General features: G+C 38.3%; 1 protein-coding gene across 6 annotated transcripts in view; it reads left to right on the forward strand.

The window, feature by feature from the left end:
- ROBO1 (roundabout guidance receptor 1) overlaps positions 1 to 18,399 on the forward strand; it is a 415,896-nt gene that overhangs the window by 340,216 nt on the left and 57,281 nt on the right. For all 6 annotated transcript variants that reach the window (XM_046003038.1, XM_046003042.1, XM_046003041.1 and 3 more), the window contains 8 exons: positions 3,494 to 3,699; positions 5,232 to 5,313; positions 5,483 to 5,651; positions 5,742 to 5,908; positions 12,754 to 12,875; positions 13,539 to 13,770; positions 14,730 to 14,851; positions 18,191 to 18,362. In XM_046003038.1, the coding sequence (XP_045858994.1) occupies positions 3,494 to 3,699; positions 5,232 to 5,313; positions 5,483 to 5,651; positions 5,742 to 5,908; positions 12,754 to 12,875; positions 13,539 to 13,770; positions 14,730 to 14,851; positions 18,191 to 18,362 (1,272 nt within the window). The remainder of the gene's footprint in view (positions 1 to 3,493; positions 3,700 to 5,231; positions 5,314 to 5,482; positions 5,652 to 5,741; positions 5,909 to 12,753; positions 12,876 to 13,538; positions 13,771 to 14,729; positions 14,852 to 18,190; positions 18,363 to 18,399) is intronic.

Below are 18,399 nucleotides of genomic sequence, written 5' to 3' on the forward strand. Positions count from 1 at the left end.
AATGTGAGGAAAAAATAGTAAACTTTGCTTAACTCTGCTGTAACGGGTTACACCATCTGTGGCCCTGTCTATACCAGGACCATTACCACAGCTAACACAAGCATATTGATACCTGTCAATACTAAGTTACAGTTATCAGTGCTTCCTTTGTGTCAGACACTAATGCGGAGAACTGTTCACATATCAACAATTTTAAATTTGACAACGTCTCATGTTACAGATAAGGAAATGGAGACAGAGACTGGTGAAGGACTTTGCCCAAATCATAAAGATCATAAGCAGCAGAACTGAGATTTACAACAGAAGTTAGTACTGTCCAGGATGGTAGCCAGCTGCCACATGAGACTATTTAAAATAAAATTTCAATTACTTAAAGCTTATTAAAATTACACATCCTGTTCCTCAGTCACATTAGCCAGATTCAGATGTTCAGCATCCGCTGGACGCTCATGGTGTCTGTGTTGGAGAGCACAGTTAGGGAGCATTTTCTTTTCTTTTTTTTTTAAGGTTTTTATTTATTTATTTGAGACAGAGAGAGAACAGGAGAGTGGGGTGAGGGGCTGAGAGAAAAGCAGACTCCCCGCTGAGCCACCCAGGCTCCCTGGAACATTTTCATTTTAGGGCCACATCTTTCTCCAAGACGCACTTACTCACTGTTTTAAAACTCATTCTAATAATAATTCATTTTAATAATGCCATTGTAAAATAGTAGACCCAAAACTTGACGTTCTTCTCATAAATCCTAAATTTATGTTTGACTCAGAAAGGTACTACACTCTTTAGTTCATGAAAATGTAAATATTTTATCAGTATTTTATTCTACCCTGTGAGGACAACAACATGTTTCATTTTTTTTTCTACCTAAAAGCATGAAATTTGCTTAAATAAAATCCTTCAGCTCTGGTTTACCTATCAGTTTTTCACAGAACAGAGTAAGTGGCAGTATCAAAATTCATGCATATGTCTACCTTTTTGCAATTAGCAGAGCATGTTCATATCTATTATTCCATTTAAATCTTCATAGCAATCCCTTGAGCTAGCTAAAACATTATTATCTTCCCATTATAGATAAAACAAAATAAAACTAGGCTTAGAGAATTTAAGGAAGCGGCCCAAAGACACATGACAGATGGAACTGATAATCAACCCTACACTTCTTCTCCTCTTGCCTTATTTTTGTAAACTACCCAGTGTAAACCAGGAAGAAATAAATGACAGAGGAACAGTATCATTAAACCAGGTTGGGATAGGATGGGGAGATGTGAATAATGCTAACTCTGATTCACACCTCGAAGCACCGTAAAGATACAGAAAACCGAATAAATCCCCAGATACTGGATTGTTTCTAAATGTAACAAGACTACCAAATGTAAGCCACTCTGTTACTGGATTTAATTATAACCCTTTATAAAGAAACTCTGTTACTAATTTAATTAATGTCTAGAAATAAATATTCATTCTTAGGATCTAGGGAACACGGTAGAATCTTCTAAAACCCCAAAGCAATAAAAACACTTTTGATTCTTTTTTTCTACACTTATCAGGTGGGGCCTCTAATTTGATTTTAACCAATCTCAACAGAAAATGTAGAAAAGATTGAACAATTCTAAACAAAGGAATCATTGACTTACATTTGTCATCCATGGAGTATCTGAAACTCTCCTGCCAGGTTACAAACTCCAGCCTTCTAACATGCCTCCCCGGTATTTGCAAATTTCATACCAGTAATCAGGCATGGTCGAGAATCAGAAGGGTGGAGTGAAAATGCAGTTGCTAATTTCACTCTCTTGCCTTCTTGTTTTTGCTTAGGCTGAATGCACGAAACTAATAATTATTGCATGGTAAAATTGAATTTTAACTCCAGCTTGTGAAAATCTTTGGTGCATAAAACTTTGAACATGCCATATCTCGCTTGGTGAATCGTTGCATCCAAAATTTAGTTACTCTGGCAACCAGTTTCTTTTTAATCAGGCAACTTCTTAAACTAGACCTTTGTATATGTGTGACTTAAAATTTTGTAACTGATATTCAGGATTTTAAAGCTTGATAGTGAAAAAAAATTCTTTTTTTTTTTTAAAGATTTTATTTATTTATTTGACAGAGAGAGATCACAAGTAGACAGAGAGGCAGGCAGAGAGAGAGAGAGGGAAGCAGGCTCCCTGCTGAGCAGAGAGCCCGATGCGGGACTCGATCCCAGGACCCTGAGATCATGACCTGAGCCGAAGGCAGAGGCTTAACCCACTGAGCCACCCAGGCGCCCCGAAAAAAATTCTTAAATTTAATTTTTAACTTTTACTCATTCGAAAAAGTATCGCATCTATAGGGTTTTCACCTAGGTTGACTATATCAGGGGGTGAAAACTGAGAACATCTCTCTAATGCAAGTTGTTCTAGTTACACTCCAGTTGTTTTAGATTTTTGCCTAAATAATGGCTTTGTTGTCTGAGATAAATCTTTTGGGTTTTAGGCTTTTCATGTAATAATAAGAACATTTTTAATTTATATATTATAAAAATCCCTTCCATTGTTTCCTCCCAAAGTACATTAAAACTATTAAGGTAATAGAACTCATGAAAGTGTTTCCGATCCCTGTAATTCCAACATGGAAGTATATTTCCTACGTTAGGACATGAGCTTGAGTTGTATTTTTGGATTAGCCTACTCACAATGTATTTGAACAGTTTTCTAGTTTTTCCTAAATTCACTGGGATTGGGAAGTTTTTACCTATGTAATTCTGTTAATAGAATTCCAGGATAGAAAGAGCTCAGTCACATTGACTTGTAAATTCTAAAAGTCCAAAGCCCCTTTTGGAATCCAAAATGTCAGACATGTTGGTATGATATCATATTTTTTTTCTGTTGGACAAAAAACAGTTCTCAGATGTCAAGTTGGCTTTAGTTCATTCATGAAAATGTGTCTCATAAGTTTCCTTGGGGTAGGTGATTTCCTGTTGTGTTTGATTTTTACATATCCTAAAGTTTAAAAAGTACACATTCCACTTCTCACCACTAGACATTTACTTCACCATCCACAATTTTTTTAAAGGTGTATTTATTTGAAAGAGGAAGCACAAGCAGGGGTAGCAGCCGGCAGAGGGAGAGGGAGAAGGCTCCCCACCGATCAGGGAGCCCAATGCAGGGCTTGATCATAGGACCCTGGGATCATGACCTGAGCCGAAGGCAGACGCTTAACGGACTGAGCCACCCAGTCACCCACCATCCACAATTCTTATTTCCTTCTTGGACTCTGATGTTAAATAGGTCCCCTGATAGTGCAGCGAGCTTTCTTGGTCATTTGAAAGGAGTACATGATATCTCATTTCAAATTCCTGAATCAGAGCATCGTAGAAATGCATTCTGAATAATGCACGTCTCCTACTTGAAGTACTTGTTTAATTAGTGCGTTTCAAAGCCTGGAGCAACTGCTGTTGCTTGGATGATTAGAAAATTGCTTCCAGTTGTAGAAATCTATTTCCTGTTGTTTCTTTGAGCAGTGATTGCAGACCGGCCTCCCCCCGTCATCCGACAAGGTCCTGTGAATCAGACTGTAGCGGCGGATGGTACTTTAGTGCTTAGCTGTCTGGCCACAGGCAGTCCAGTGCCCACGATTCTGTGGAGAAAGGATGGAGTCCTCGTCTCAACCCAAGATTCTCGAATCAAACAGCTGGAGACGGGAGTGCTGCAGATCCGATCCGCGAAGGTAACTTGAAATGACACCCTGGCTTTCCTGTTCTGTTCTACTCCTTTTTCTGTTTGTCTCCAGCCCCCAGGGCTGCAGTCTCAAGTCTTAGAGTCAATGAAATGCTAAATAACGGTACTGATCTATTTTTAATGGACGCTTTATGCTTTCAGACGCCCCGCCGTGTATATTTAAGATGATTTGACTCATAACTTAGCTTATGGCAAGTAATTGAAGGTTTCAGGTGGAGGAGAAAAAAAGATTTTTGAGACCTGTTGAGGACGGAAGGGGGGTAATATCTTCCAGGTAGTGGTATGAGGTACTCATTCCATAAAAGCCTTTTTCAAAGAGATTTTTCCAGTACCATGTTATCTACAACGCCAGGTCTTCTGTTGCGAATATTTTGTCCAACATTCTGCAATGACAGGGTATTGTCCACGCAAACAGAAGCCAGGCAGCAATGTACACACCGAGTGTACATTGCAAATCAGAACGTTAAACGATGAAAAGCCCGCGAGTTTGTGAGAACAATTGGGGGATTTACCTTCCCAGGGCACCACATCCCATACCTGTTCTTTCAAGACTGTGTTGTTTTGTTTTGCTTTTTCCTTTTCTTTTAGGTCAAGATCAGACAGGCTCACAAGGCATATGAAAGAATAGCTTTGACAGCAATAAACATAAATTTCGATCGCTTTATTGCCTATTGTGGGTGGCTTCTTGGGAGTTTTGGATTCAGCATAACAGTTCATTGTACATGCTGTGGAAGTTAATATGTTGTACTTCTTTGTGACGATGATTGCAATTTTGTGATTACAGTTGCCAGAGCGAGATGGCAACGTTCTTGCTTTATCAAACGTGACTTGAAGATCGAGGCGTTACCTTAGGGAGAGGTGTGTGGGTTCATTAGGCTGGGGATGATTTTAAAGCTGAACATGTGACCTCTGTTTGCTTTCTGGCATTTAGCCTTTAGAAAGGAGAGAGCCTTCATTCCAGCTGACGTTTGGCTTATTGAACAAGTTAAAAAATAAATAAAGTGGGGGAGGGGGGAGAGTGAATGCTTTGAGAAGAGATCATTTTATGTTTTATCCTTTTTTGTGTGTTTATCCTTTTTTCTATAATATCTGTTTCAGATATCCATATACATGTACTTCTGATAAAATAGGAAATAGCAAGAACAGTCATTGACTGAATTTTATCAGCCTTACTGTGTGACGGTAAATTGGAAGATCCAATTTACTAATAAAGATTAACCCTTTGAATTTGAATACCTCTTTGTTTATTGTCCCTGACACTAAGAATAGGGCTATGGTAAAGCACTAAATATTATATTTTATTGTACAATTAAAATAACCATATAAAATCTTTTTTTCCATATTCCTGCAATATTTTCCTTCCTATTCAATAAAAATACATTCAATTAAGAGGACATTTCTGGATATTGAATTTTAATGCAGTTGTCCATATTCATGGGACATATACAAAACTATAATTGCTTTTCCAGCACATTGAGCTCTCGATTGTTCCAAATGTTTATTTTCCGTCTGTCTTCTCAGCTGAGTGACACAGGTCGGTACACCTGCATTGCATCGACCCCCAGCGGTGAAGCAACATGGAGTGCTTACATTGAAGTCCAAGGTAAATCAGCTAGCGTTTTTAACTTAACTTAAAGCTTGGCTTGCAGTCGTTTACTTGCTGGCAAATGGATGACGTAGATGTCCCGATGCCTGAGTAGGTATAGAATGGTGTCATCTGTCTTTCTGTGCTTATCTGTATATGTGTAAACGTTCTGTATCTCCTTTATTAGAATTTGGAGTCCCAGTTCAGCCTCCGAGACCCACCGACCCAAATTTAATCCCTAGTGCCCCCTCAAAACCCGAAGTTACAGATGTCAGCAGAAATACAGTAACATTGTCATGGCAACCAAATTTGAATTCAGGAGCAACTCCAACATCTTATATTATAGAAGCCTTCAGGTAGAGTAGAGATGATGTTTCCTAGTTGGTTTTTTTTTTTTTCGGCTTATCATTCAATATGCATGTTCTAACGTGTGTATCTGTCCTTAGCCATGCATCTGGGAGCAGCTGGCAGACCGTAGCAGAGAATGTGAAAACAGAAACATTTGCCATTAAAGGACTCAAACCTAATGCAATTTACCTTTTCCTTGTGAGGGCAGCAAATGCATATGGAATTAGTGATCCAAGCCAGATATCAGATCCAGTGAAAACACAAGGTAAATACTGATTTACTTACCCTTGTGACACCTACTTATTCCTAGATGTTACACTTTCATAAGTCAGTAATGTGTACTGCTCCTTGCTGTGATTGTATATGTAATACAGATCGTTCTTCCAGTTGCTCCATTAATTTTTAATGCACAAACACAATGTCTGCGAACTTTATTGTTTTCTGGAGTCAGTATTCCAGGAGAAGATTAATACCAAAGAGCAGTGTCTCTCATTTTATAAAATCACAATCCAATCAGACAAAAATGTTATGTATTTTTATATTATATTCGATTTCTCCCCCCTACAAAGCATGGGAAAAAATACTTTAGGTTGACATGTTGTTTGGTCTGTCTTTCATTGTCAGTTACATGAGCCGTGATATATTAAACTTTTTTGTTTTTAGATTTTATTTATTTATTTGACAGACAGAGATCACAAGTAGGCAGAGAGGCAGGCAGAGAGAGAGGAAGAAGCAGGCTCCCTGCAGAGCAGAGAGCCCGATGCGGGGCTCGATCCCAGGACTCTGGGATCATGACCTGAGTGGAAGGCAGAGGCTTTAACCCACTGAGCCACCGAGGTGCCCCGATATATTAAACTTTTATATGAAAGTCATGTATATTCTGGTCAAAGCTAGGTCAAAGAAACAGATAAAAAGGAAAAAATGAATACAATGTGGAAGCTAATGAATATGTGAAGCAAATTAGAAATGTTCTCACTTGGGCCACATTGGGGATATATTGCTTTTTATTGTGGATAAAAAGTATATTTAGCCTTCCACAGATGACCCCTATCTGTCACTGTGCCCTACTATTTATTTTAAAGTTTTAGTAGGAGCGAAATTTACATATTGAATAAAAAGGTGATTTGAATCAATCTTTACTCATTTTTTTAACACACTGTTATTGTCACTAAAATATGCTTCTTCTTGTATTAAAAGAAAAATAAAAATTCTAGTTGGTAGCGATAGAAATATGCTTTTATTTTCTCAGCATTCAGAGGAATCATATTATCTCCATCTTGAGTTTACCTTTCCAAAGTGGGGCCGGGAATATAACTGAAGTTATAGTGCTAGAAACAATTTGTGCACACAAGGATTGAAAGACTGAAGCTAATTTTTACTGGTCTTAGAGAGGGTCTCCAGCCATTTTGCTTGTTTTGTCTTCTCTAATGAGTGTATAAAGAATCTTTTTGGAAGGACATTTTGCTTCCAAATTCACACAGAAGGCATGTCCCTGTTCGTCTCCTGCTCTGTGAATTCAACACACCCAAGTGCCTATATTTGCAATTATGAGTCACCTCAGGAACGCTAATATTCTTGGAGCCTGCCTTAACACACTTTGAGGTTTTCAATATTAGATACGCATTTGCAAAGAATGCAGACACAGTGACAGCTGTAAAGTGAGTTGAAACTTTTCTCCCGACTGCAGTGGTCTCTACCTAGGAAACTCCTCGGTTTTGATTGACTGCTAGTCTGTTACCTAGTCCTGTGAGTGATTTTGGAGTCTACACCCACATTTGTAAATGAGGAGCTAGTTCACACTTAATCTGAAAATTAACTTAAGTCTTTTTACATTTTAAGGGACTTACCTTTATACATGAATAGCTAGTGGAACACCCATGGTGTTTGGAAGACTGGAAATATGGTGAATTAAGCCTGCCATTTTGAAATCAAAGGATTTCTTTTTTTTTTTTTAAGATTTTATTTATTTATTTGACAGACAGAGATCACAAGCAGGCAGAGAGGCAGGCAGAGAGAGAGAGAGAGAGGAAGAAGCAGGCTCCCTGTGGAGCAGAGAGCCCGATGTGGGGCTTGATTCCAGGACCCTGGGATCATGACCTGAGCCAAAAGCAGAGGCTTTAACCCACTGAGCCACGCAGGTACCCCGAAATCAAAGGATTTCTAACGTCACCTCCCGAACCTATGAGCTATGTCGCCCTGAGCATGTTAGTTTGTCCTGAGCTTCAGTTTTGTCATTTATAAAAATGGGACTTAAAATAGGCTCGCCACTGGTTTGGACAAGGATCAATTAATTTATGAGTTTATACGACTCAGATTTCTCTTCTGTTTTCTGCCATAAGAATTTCTTACTGGACTCATGTTTCTTTCACTGTCTGGACCACAACTAGAGGGAGCTGATAAACTTTGCAGATATCAGGAAACTGAGAAAGACGGCCTGAGGGATGAGAGCATCAGAGTGAACTTTCTCTCAACAGACAGAAAAGATGGATCTGCACTAATAGGACTCAGTTAATGGAGCAAATTCAAAAGTGTGTCACTTAAACTTAAGGTTTAAAACTGTTGTGGATGAGCACCTGGGTGCCTCAGTTAGTTAAGCAACTGCCTTCAGCTCAGGTCCCGGGATCGAGTTCCGCATCGGGCTCCCAGCTCCACGGGGAGTCTGCTTCTCCCACTGACCTTCTCCTCTCTCATGCTCTTTCTCACTCTCTCTCAAATAAATAAATAAAATCTTTAAAAATAAATAAATAAATAAAACTGTTGTGGAAGGATAGACTAGGGATACTAGACTTAAAAGGGGGGAGGGTACACGTATGTGTCAGGATGCTGGGGGCACACAGATCTCAGTATTTGAAGTCAATTAAAACACTAATTTGAGCCAACGGAGTGATGTCCTTGCCAAAAGAACAAAGGGAGTCTTAGCTAGCATTAGCATAATTATGTTTGGATCAGATAATCCCTTCTCTTTACTCTAAACTGGTCAGGTTATGAATGTGCTAATGTGTTCGTTTCTGAACACTACATTTTCAGGTAGACTTTAAAGAGAAGGACAAAGAGGTTAGTTGTTGGGGCTACAGTGAAGGCTGAAAATCACATCACCAGAAAAGAAATTCAGGGATCTTGGCACATTTTCCCCCCAAAATAATAAAGTTAGAGTTGACATGACATTTTTTTTTTCTTTAACATTTTAAGAAACCATTATGCGGAAAAGCTATGCATATTTTAACCCTAGGGAGCAAAATAGGACCAAGGAGTAGAAGTAACATTGAGGAAGAGTTCACGGTCTAGCTCTTGGACTGCTTTTAAGATACTGTGAAGCTCAGCTGAAGATTAGGCTAATACCAGTTGTAGCAGAAACTTGGGGAAAAATCTGGAAAAAAGTACAGAACATTTGTTTAGTTAGGATAAGAAGAGCCAGGGGCAGAGGTCATTGGGAGAGACTTGTTAGAAATTGATTCGCAAGAGAGCAGCCATAATTTCTCTAGCCATTTCTGTAACATGACTGCAAAGAAGCCTTCCCCAAGCAGAGATTCTATGAAGGAGTTGGGTAGGGTTAGAGGGACAAGGCACCGTGTCCACTTCAGAACTCGGGTAGACCCATGTCACAGCTGGAGTTAGGACCTTGTCAAAGGTAATTGAGATCTCTTTGCCCCAAAATAAGCTTCAATAATACAAGTGCATGGAAGATGGCATGAGTCGCTGGCAAGTAGGGTGTGTGTTGGCCATTGCTGCGATGGTGGGGTTGTCGCCACAGTAACTACCGTGCTTCCTCCACGTGTCCTACGCACAGCGTTCTGAGCCTTATCTTTTTTTTTTTTAAGATTTTATTTATTTATTTGACACACAGAAATCACAAGTAAGCAGAAAGGCAGGCAGAGAGAGAGGGGGAAGCAGGCTCCCTGCTGAGCAGAGAGCCCGATGCGGGGCTCGATCCCAGGACCCTGAGATCATGACCCAAGCTGAAGGCAGAGGTTTAACCCACTGAGCCACCCAGGCATCCCCTGAGCCCTATCTTTGAAGAATATATACACAGACACAATGCACGGCATAGGTATGGTATAGATAGTAAGAACTCAGTCATTGTAAATAATGTAGTAGGGCCTGGATAATCTCTCTTCGGAGAGTGTGTGTAGGGAATTCCAACACTGGGGAAACAGCCGGGTAGAATTACAATCTAAAATTTCCTCCAGGTTAATTCTGAATGTTCGGAAGGAACTTTTACCTTATAATACATTTTTTTTTTTTTCCAAGAGGAGGAAAAGGACAAGAACAATAAAAGGACCAATTCATAAACTTTCAACATTGTTAGATATTACTTTTCATTTTTCTCTCCAATGGGCCATTTTCTGAATATTCTAGGCTGCTCTTGCCAACATAGTTCCACCAGGGAAGGGAGTTTCATAGTTTTCATGAAGGGATTGACTGGCAAGTTTATCTTGAACTGAAGAAATTAGAGATTGTGATGAAAATCGTAGTAGTTACCATTTAAAATGGTTATTTACATATTTGAGGATACTTCTTGAAAGGTAGAAGATTCCTTGAGGGTAGAAGCTTCCGTGTGAGAAGACATGTTTAGAAGCTGACATAACATACGAGTTTTTCATAGTTATTCCCTTTCACTCAACCATTATTTATTAAGCACATTCTAAACGCATGGCACGGGGCTAGGTGTTTCTGGGTTCACACAGATGAACCCAGTCCCTGCCTTCAAGACAAGGACTTCACATGACTTACAAAGTGCAGTTCTCACAGCAACCCTCAGAAGTATCTGCCATCGTTATTGCCATCTGCCAGATGAGAAAACAGAAAACTAGCAAGCTTAGGAAATCTTCCCCATGTTCCATGGCTGGTAAGTTGCTGAGTTGGGGTGCCAACCCAAGTCTGTTTTATTGCAAGGACTTGACGCTTGCCTCCGAGACAGATGGTAGCTGGAGTCAGGGAGCAACAGAAACCAGCAGGGAAGGAAGGACAGCGGAGAGGGGAGGGTTTCAGGGAGGTGCTTTCCATCTCCAGGCTGTGACGATAGGTTCCCTGAGGGCCAGTGTTAGCCAAGGATATTTGTGAGGGCTGCTCAAGTTTGAGAAGCCAAAATGATCTGTTGTTTTTGTCATTTTGCTTATTTATACGTTTAAAAGATGGGTGTAGTATATGTATGGTCAAGGGTGTTATATCTGAGAGTGTTAAACAGCACCCTTGATCTGTCTTCTATCTGCCTGACTTCCATGGAGCCCCTCAAACCTTAACAACCTCGTTTTTTGAGTGTTTTTTTCCCAAGTTTTTAATTTAAACTCTTGTTAGTTAACATATAGTGTAATAGTGGACAGTCTCATTTTTAATAAACGTGTTATTTGCTTCTTGTTTAGAATACCCTTAAAGATCTATAGTCGTTCAGAAAACCAAAGTTCTCATTGGTGCTGTTTATGGGATGGCAAATACTATAGAATATATATACCAACATATAGTACTCCGGGAAAGAGAATTCTGGCCACACAAGTCTTCATTTTCCTCTGTCTGTCAAATAAATGAATAAAAAAAAAAATCTTAAAAAAAAATTAAAGGTCTTCATTTTCTTCTCTGCTTCACCCTGTGTTGCCTTTTATTATTTATTTTTCTTTTAATATTTTATTTATTTGAGAGAGACAAAGGAGCAGAGGGAGAGGGCCAAGCAGCCTCTGCAGTGAGCAGGGAGCCCAAGGCAGGGCTCCAGCCCACCACCCTGAGATCGCGACCTGAAACTGAAATCAGGAGTCAGATACTTAAGCACTTGAGCCACCCAGGCAGCCCCCTTTTTATTATTGAAAGCAAAGCAAAATATCTGTGTTTAGAAAACCTCCTTAGCAAAGGGCAATTTTTATTGAGTACAGACTTTAGAATTTTAACAAAACCCCTCCTGACTGGAGGGAGAAAAGTAAATGAACATTAACATAATGAACACTAGTAATAGTTTAATTCTTACTTACAACTAGTAATAGTTTACAACGCTAGTAATAGTTTAATTCTTACGACATAAATGAACACTAGTAATAGTTTACAACACTAGTAATAGTTTAATTCTTACGACATAAATGAACACTAGTAATAGTTTACAATGCTAGTAATAGTTTAATTCTTACTTTATTGTTGGTCTCCTTTCTTAAATTTTGGTGTTCTCGAGATTAAGAATTTTTTATTTAACCTCCTTTACAGTGATACAAAAACTGAACTAAAAAGGAAGCCATTAAATAAATGGTTAGGTGCTCTTTTCTCATCAGATTTATTTTGTTATTCTAAACTATTCATTTCATGTTATTCCATTCCACTCCATTCCCTTCTACTGGTGGCTTCTGTATCCCTCATCGTAACTACTACTAACTTACTGTATACCTTATTTAGGAAGATATTCAAGTTCATCTTAAAAGATATAAGGTGTTTAGGGGCACCTGGGTGGCTCAGTGGGTTAAAGTCAGCTCAGTGGGTCCTGCCTTCAGCTCAGGACGTGATCCCAGGATCCTGGGATAGAGTTGTGAATCAGGCTTTCTGCTCAGCGGGGAGCCTGCTCCTCCCTCTCCCCCGCCTGCCTCTCTGCCTACTTGTGTTCCTTTCCGTCAAATAAATAAATAAAATCTTTTTAAAAAAAAAAAAGATATAAGGTGTCTAATTTCTTTTTGTGCTTGCTTTTCACTTATTGTATGTTTTCATTCCTTCCATTACTCAACCACTCTACTGCAATTTCCGACTCTTCTGTCTTGCGTAGTCGGGATCACTACTGAATTCTGTAACACACTCAGAAGGGAATGCACTCAGCTTCTCATCCTTGGTGAGAAAGCAGTCATTACATGCGGGCAGGCACCCTCAGATGCTGCTTTTGGCCACTGTTACCTTTGTTTCCTCCTCTTTCTTGCTTTCTACATGTCCTCTGCTTGTTCTCTCTCCCTCCGTGTGTCCCCATCTTCCCTATGCTACTCTAAAGTTCATCTTGTTCCCATTTTATTCTGTAGTGCGCGTTAGCTTGCCAGTTGGAATGACTCTTCTTCTCTGGGAGTGGCTATGGCTGAAAGGATTGCTTCACCCTGCCTTCGTTCCCGTCAGTTACGTCGCGTAGGGTAGTAACATGGTCTTCTTGGATTCTTGCAGATGTTCCCCCCACGAGTCAGGGAGTAGATCACAAGCAGGTCCAGAGAGAACTGGGAAATGTTGTACTGCACCTGCACAACCCTACCATCCTCTCCTCCTCTTCAATCGAAGTGCACTGGACAGTGAGTCATTCTTGTTGCAACATTTGATTCCAGTTTCAATAAGGAGATGACTTCTGGGAGATCATTATATGAAAAAAAATATTTATGGAACAGATAATTTATGTATGTGTGTGGCCTACTTGCCCACCAATGACAACTTTATATTGTAATTGTTTATTATGGTCCCTGTGCACGGACTTTCAACAGAAAAAAGTTTCATGTTGTGCATATGTTCTATTATACTGCAATAGTAAACTGCGCCCTTACCAAAGGAAAGAAACACACAGTATTAATTATAAATATGTAACTTGTGATAGGATCATTATCACATACATTTTTTGAGACTTTAGAAGTATTTCTGAGTAGCATTAAACTGGCATTTAAAATGAGAACGTTTTCTGATCCTTTTGATCTTGACATATCTGCAGATGTCTGTCACAGAGCTGCCTAAAATTTCTGCATAAACCATAGAAATTAGTGTCTCATATTATCTGTTAAGCTGAAAAGGTGACTACATTACAAAAGATAGTGATTGGTTTTTTTCATATTCTATTTTTTGTAAACTAGAATACTACAGAGTGAAGCCAGATTGAATTTTTTGCATTTTGTCACATTTAATTTTCATAATTTTAAAATAAATCAATATAAAGATATAAATGGTTGCATGTTTTGTCATTTTAATAGGTGGACCAACAGTCTCAGTATATTCAAGGATATAAAATTCTTTATCGGCCATCTGGAGCCAACCACGGTGAATCGGAGTGGTTAGTTTTTGAAGTGAGGACCCCAACCAAAAATAGCGTGGTTATCCCTGACCTCAGAAAGGGAGTCAACTATGAAATTAAGGCTCGTCCATTTTTTAATGAATTTCAAGGAGCAGATAGTGAAATTAAATTTGCCAAAACTTTAGAAGAAGGCAAGTATAATGGAATGTGTGATTACTGTGCATTGTAGTACATTTGTTAGGTTTTTATTAACTTAATTGAAGAAATTTTAATGTTAATTGTGATATTAATTACTAACTGTCTTGATGTTGAACATTAGATTTTGCTAAGAGAATTTGTCCAACTGGAACTGCTAAAAATCAAAATTCTGTAATACTTGACTTGCTTTAATAGCCTGTATAAAAACATACAACTGTGAGCCATGTTTTACTTAATGGCATAGGTAGGATATAGTTGCTGTTGAGAACTAAAATTCATATTTAAAGATGAAAATGTTCTCAATTTGCTTGACTTTCTATTAATTATCTTCCACTCACTTATTGAATGTTACTTTGGGGAATGATTCATAAATACAGTGAGTAATGTTTTGGTTTGCCCTGGACTTTCTGGGGTTAGCATTTTATGTTTATTCCTCATGTCCGTGGACATGATTGGCCACCTTGACCTGAAATTTCAATCTTAGTATTTACATAAAGGTAAAAAAAGGTTATGCATCACAAGTATACTCTAAAAATAACCAGAATTTTCCCTAAAATCTGCTTATTATTTTGATTACAGAAATGATGGGATGTAGTTAATGTCATGGATGATTAATATATATCTTTATACTTTGGAACATTTGTAGGGAGAACATGGGACAAAGCTTACAGGGTAGGAAGAATAAGAATTTTCCTGAGCTGTTTGTGGAGATAATCTACATACCTTTGTTTATGGAAAATGCATAATAAAAAACTTAGCAGTATTGAAGAGAAACTTAAATCAGTTGGGACTATTCAGACTTGAATGAGATACATCTTTAAAACATATGGGTATATTGACATATTGATATATTGACATAGATTTGACATAGTTATTACTTGACTTTAAATGTTGTGTCTGCCTTGAGTGTTCTCTTATATACTCATAATGTATCCAATTTTTAAAACAATAGCACCCAGTGCCCCACCCCAGAGTGTAACTGTATCAAAGAATGAAGGAAACGGAACTGCAATTCTTGTTAGTTGGCAGCCGCCTCCAGAAGACACTCAAAATGGAATGGTCCAAGAGTATAAGGTAATGCATATATAATACTTACTGATGGACACTCCCTCCCCCTACAAAGAAAAGCAAAAGAAAAAGCGTGTCTGAAGTGTGGATATTTGGCGCCATCTGCTGGTCCACGTAGCAATGTAAAATTATCTTACCACTTGACCATTTTTTCAGTAATCATGGAATAATTCTTTCTTAAGCCATTTGAAAAAAGCAATTAATTTAAAAGAAGTCATCTAGAGGGTCAAAAAATCTATAGGTCCATATAATTTCACACAAACAACAAGTATAAATGCTAATGAAAAAGGGATTTGTTTGTACATTTACCTTAAAAAAATAGCTTGAATATATTTTGCAGGATTGGGTTGCCCCATGGAATTGGCTAGGAGTCAAATACTATCAAATAGGGTTTGCTTGCTTGCTTTCCTTTTGGCACATTTGAAGTTTTGCAACTTTGGAGCTAAGTTGGAAAAGTTGTTTTAATGTGCATGAAAGTTTTTGTTTTTTTTTTTCCTTGTGGAGCATGTTTTAGTCTCTAAACAAAATTTCATGTCTCAGAGGAGATTCAGTTATAAGTTTATGTATGTTTAAATGAAATTTAAAAATATAAGATGTCAAGTGACTCAATCTGGTAATTCTGATAATTATTTTGACCTGTGAAGTCATCAGCTCTAGTGATTAAATTTAGAGTCTTGCATAGATTTGTTTTGAGCAAGTATTTTCAGAGCATGCCAAGATACAGTTAAAAACAAAGTTAGGCTCATGAAATATATCCTATCAATGACTCTGTATTATAGGAAAGTCTAAATGAATCTGTGATAAATGAGTAATTGATAGATTGAATCAGGGAAATCTCAATAGAAAATAGATTTTACAAGTCTTTTTTTCAACATGTATGTAAACACATTGCACACTAGAAGAATTTCAACTGTAAAACATTTTTTCTCTAGATCTGTTTTATATTTCCATGATGCCTGAGTATTTTTCTAGTTACTAGCTAAATCGTGATACTTAGTAGTTCATCTCATATATGTGAGTATTTTACATCGTCTCTGTTGATACAAAACTGATATTAAAAAGGTGACCACATTTATCTTCTACAGGTAATTAGATAGTAACATCAGAATCACTTGTAGACTTATCCTCCAAACATAGGTACCTGACCACCGTTCGTGGAGATTCTCACCCCATAGGTCTGATGGGAGCGGTTTGCATACTCATTGGGGTAGATATTTCCAAGGTGATTTTGATGTGCACACTTGGTAAGGCTTGCCAAATAAAGACCATCAATGTTCCCTCGAGTAGCAAATTGATTTGGACAATAACTAGATATACTGAGCTTCATTTTCGGCCTAACATTTTCTTAAAATGATTTTTAAAAACAAACTGAAAGCCTCTTCATGAAATTCACCAGAATTTTAAAAGTGTGACATTTAAAATATTTAAAATAGTGCCATGAATGTCCTGTGAATGTTCTAAGATATTTCAAATTAGATCTTCTAGTGTTATTGAGTCATTGAAAGCTAAGAGTCTCTACAGTCTAAGTGTTTTCTTGTGAATTTCAAGGTTATCTCAAGACTGGGGAGTGACAGGATGCTATGGTTCTGTCCAGAAAAAATGAACTGTTACAGAGATCTTTAAGGATTTAAAATGAGGTGATGTCTCAGCTCTCAGGCAAAATTGTGTAATGCAGCATTTTCCCCTAAGAATCAAAACTCATTTCTCTCCAGAAGAAATGCAGAAGGGTGGATTTCACTTAACTTCATGGTCAATTTAAAATAATAAAATGCCTTTCAGAACCTGATTGACTGGTACAAAATCAGTTTGTGGCTTTGGTTCAGCTGCGTAATGTAATTGGGGAAAAAAAAAATCACAAAGGACTCTTTATTTCCAAATGGTCAGGACCTGGTATAGAGTCTGGCCATTTGCTAGTGTTATGCATTGAAACTATATTAAAATAATATTAACTTCCAAAGAAAAAAATGAAAGGTTATTGCTCACATGATAGGGGACACTGATACTCCTAGACTTATTTTAAATCCCATTTCCTATTACAGTTTAGACAATAGGCTACTTGAGGCTAATCCTCCATGTTGCTTGAGGACATCATAAAGAATATAGAGCATGTTTTACTACTCCCTGGACCATTTTCTTATGGTAACTGAGTCCAAATACTGTCATGCACCATATCCAACTTCTAAACATTGCAGAAATCACTCTATGGTTAAATAATCCTTTAGTGAAATTTAAATTAAGGATTACAGTGGAGTTCAGAAGTCTTAATTTCCTGAAAATACTTTCCTGTCACAAATATCCTTATCAAAGTTAGTGAGCTCTACAATAATTTTCTTAACGGAAGAATGTTTCTCTTTCAAGTCAAATATGTCTTGTTATTCTTTATGATCTCATCTATGTCATCAAAGACTAATTAATATTCCCATTTAAATACAAGCTCGGAATGCTGGTTTTCTTTCATGGATAGTGGTATGACATGCCTCAGGTGGAGGAGATTCATAGGAAGAGCCTAACTCCTTAGGTTTTATTTATGTATTTTTAAGTAACCTCTACATGTAGCATGGGACTTGAACTGAGGACCCCGAGATCAAAAGTTGTATGTTTTACTGACTGAGCCAGCCGGGCATCCCTATCCAGTTTATTTTTAATAACCTTATTTTTGAAAAGGTACTTTATAGACTAAGATTGTTCTTTATCTGGGTATACACAGTTTTTTGCAAAGCCTCTTTTTTCTGGCAAACAATTTCTAGGTGTTTAAAAAAAAACTGATTTGGGCTTATAGGAAACTGTTGGGCTTATAGGAAACTGCACAGGTGAGGCGTGAGGGTGTTTCCAGCAACAAGGCTCCGGTTGGCTTGAGGATAAAGCCCGGATGGCAGGGAGAGCCTCTGGGGGAGGCACGCTGTCAGGAACAGGTGTCGCAGGGACCCAGCTCATTGCAGGCAGTCTTGGTGTACTCCCTAGTCTAGAACCGTAACAGGGAGGAAGGTGGAGATGGTGACTAAAATTCAGCCCAGAGACAAACTTCTCTAAAAAAAAAAAAAAAAAATTTTTTTTAAATTTGGGCTTATAGGAAACTGTTTCTTTGAGCAAAGATTTGTAGACTTTCCTAATAGACTCCTTGAGAAGTATATGAGAAAATTCATAGCGGTCTTAAAGGTACTGCTAACCCGAGGTTGGAATGGAAGAGCCCGCTCAGAACTAGATCCTCGGGAAAAATGACTTCTGCCGCATCCTCCATCAGGTCCATGAAAAGTCTGAAGTTGGTCTAAAACCAAAATACCATGTTGATCTTTGCAGTAACTTAAATAATTTACCAGCTTCAACTTCCTTGTGCTGTTCTTACAGGTTTGGTGTCTGGGCAATGAAACTCGCTATCATATAAACAAGACGGTGGATGGTTCCACCTTTTCTGTGGTCATTCCTTCTCTGGTTCCTGGGATCCGCTACAGCGTGGAGGTGGCCGCCAGCACAGGGGCCGGGGCTGGGGTGAAGAGCGAGCCGCAGTTCATCCAGCTAGGTGAGAGCCCCACTCTTGTTTGCAGACCATTCCTGCA

Source organism: Meles meles, chromosome 4 (genome assembly GCF_922984935.1).
Source record: "Meles meles chromosome 4, mMelMel3.1 paternal haplotype, whole genome shotgun sequence".
Lineage (NCBI taxonomy): Eukaryota > Metazoa > Chordata > Mammalia > Carnivora > Mustelidae > Meles > Meles meles.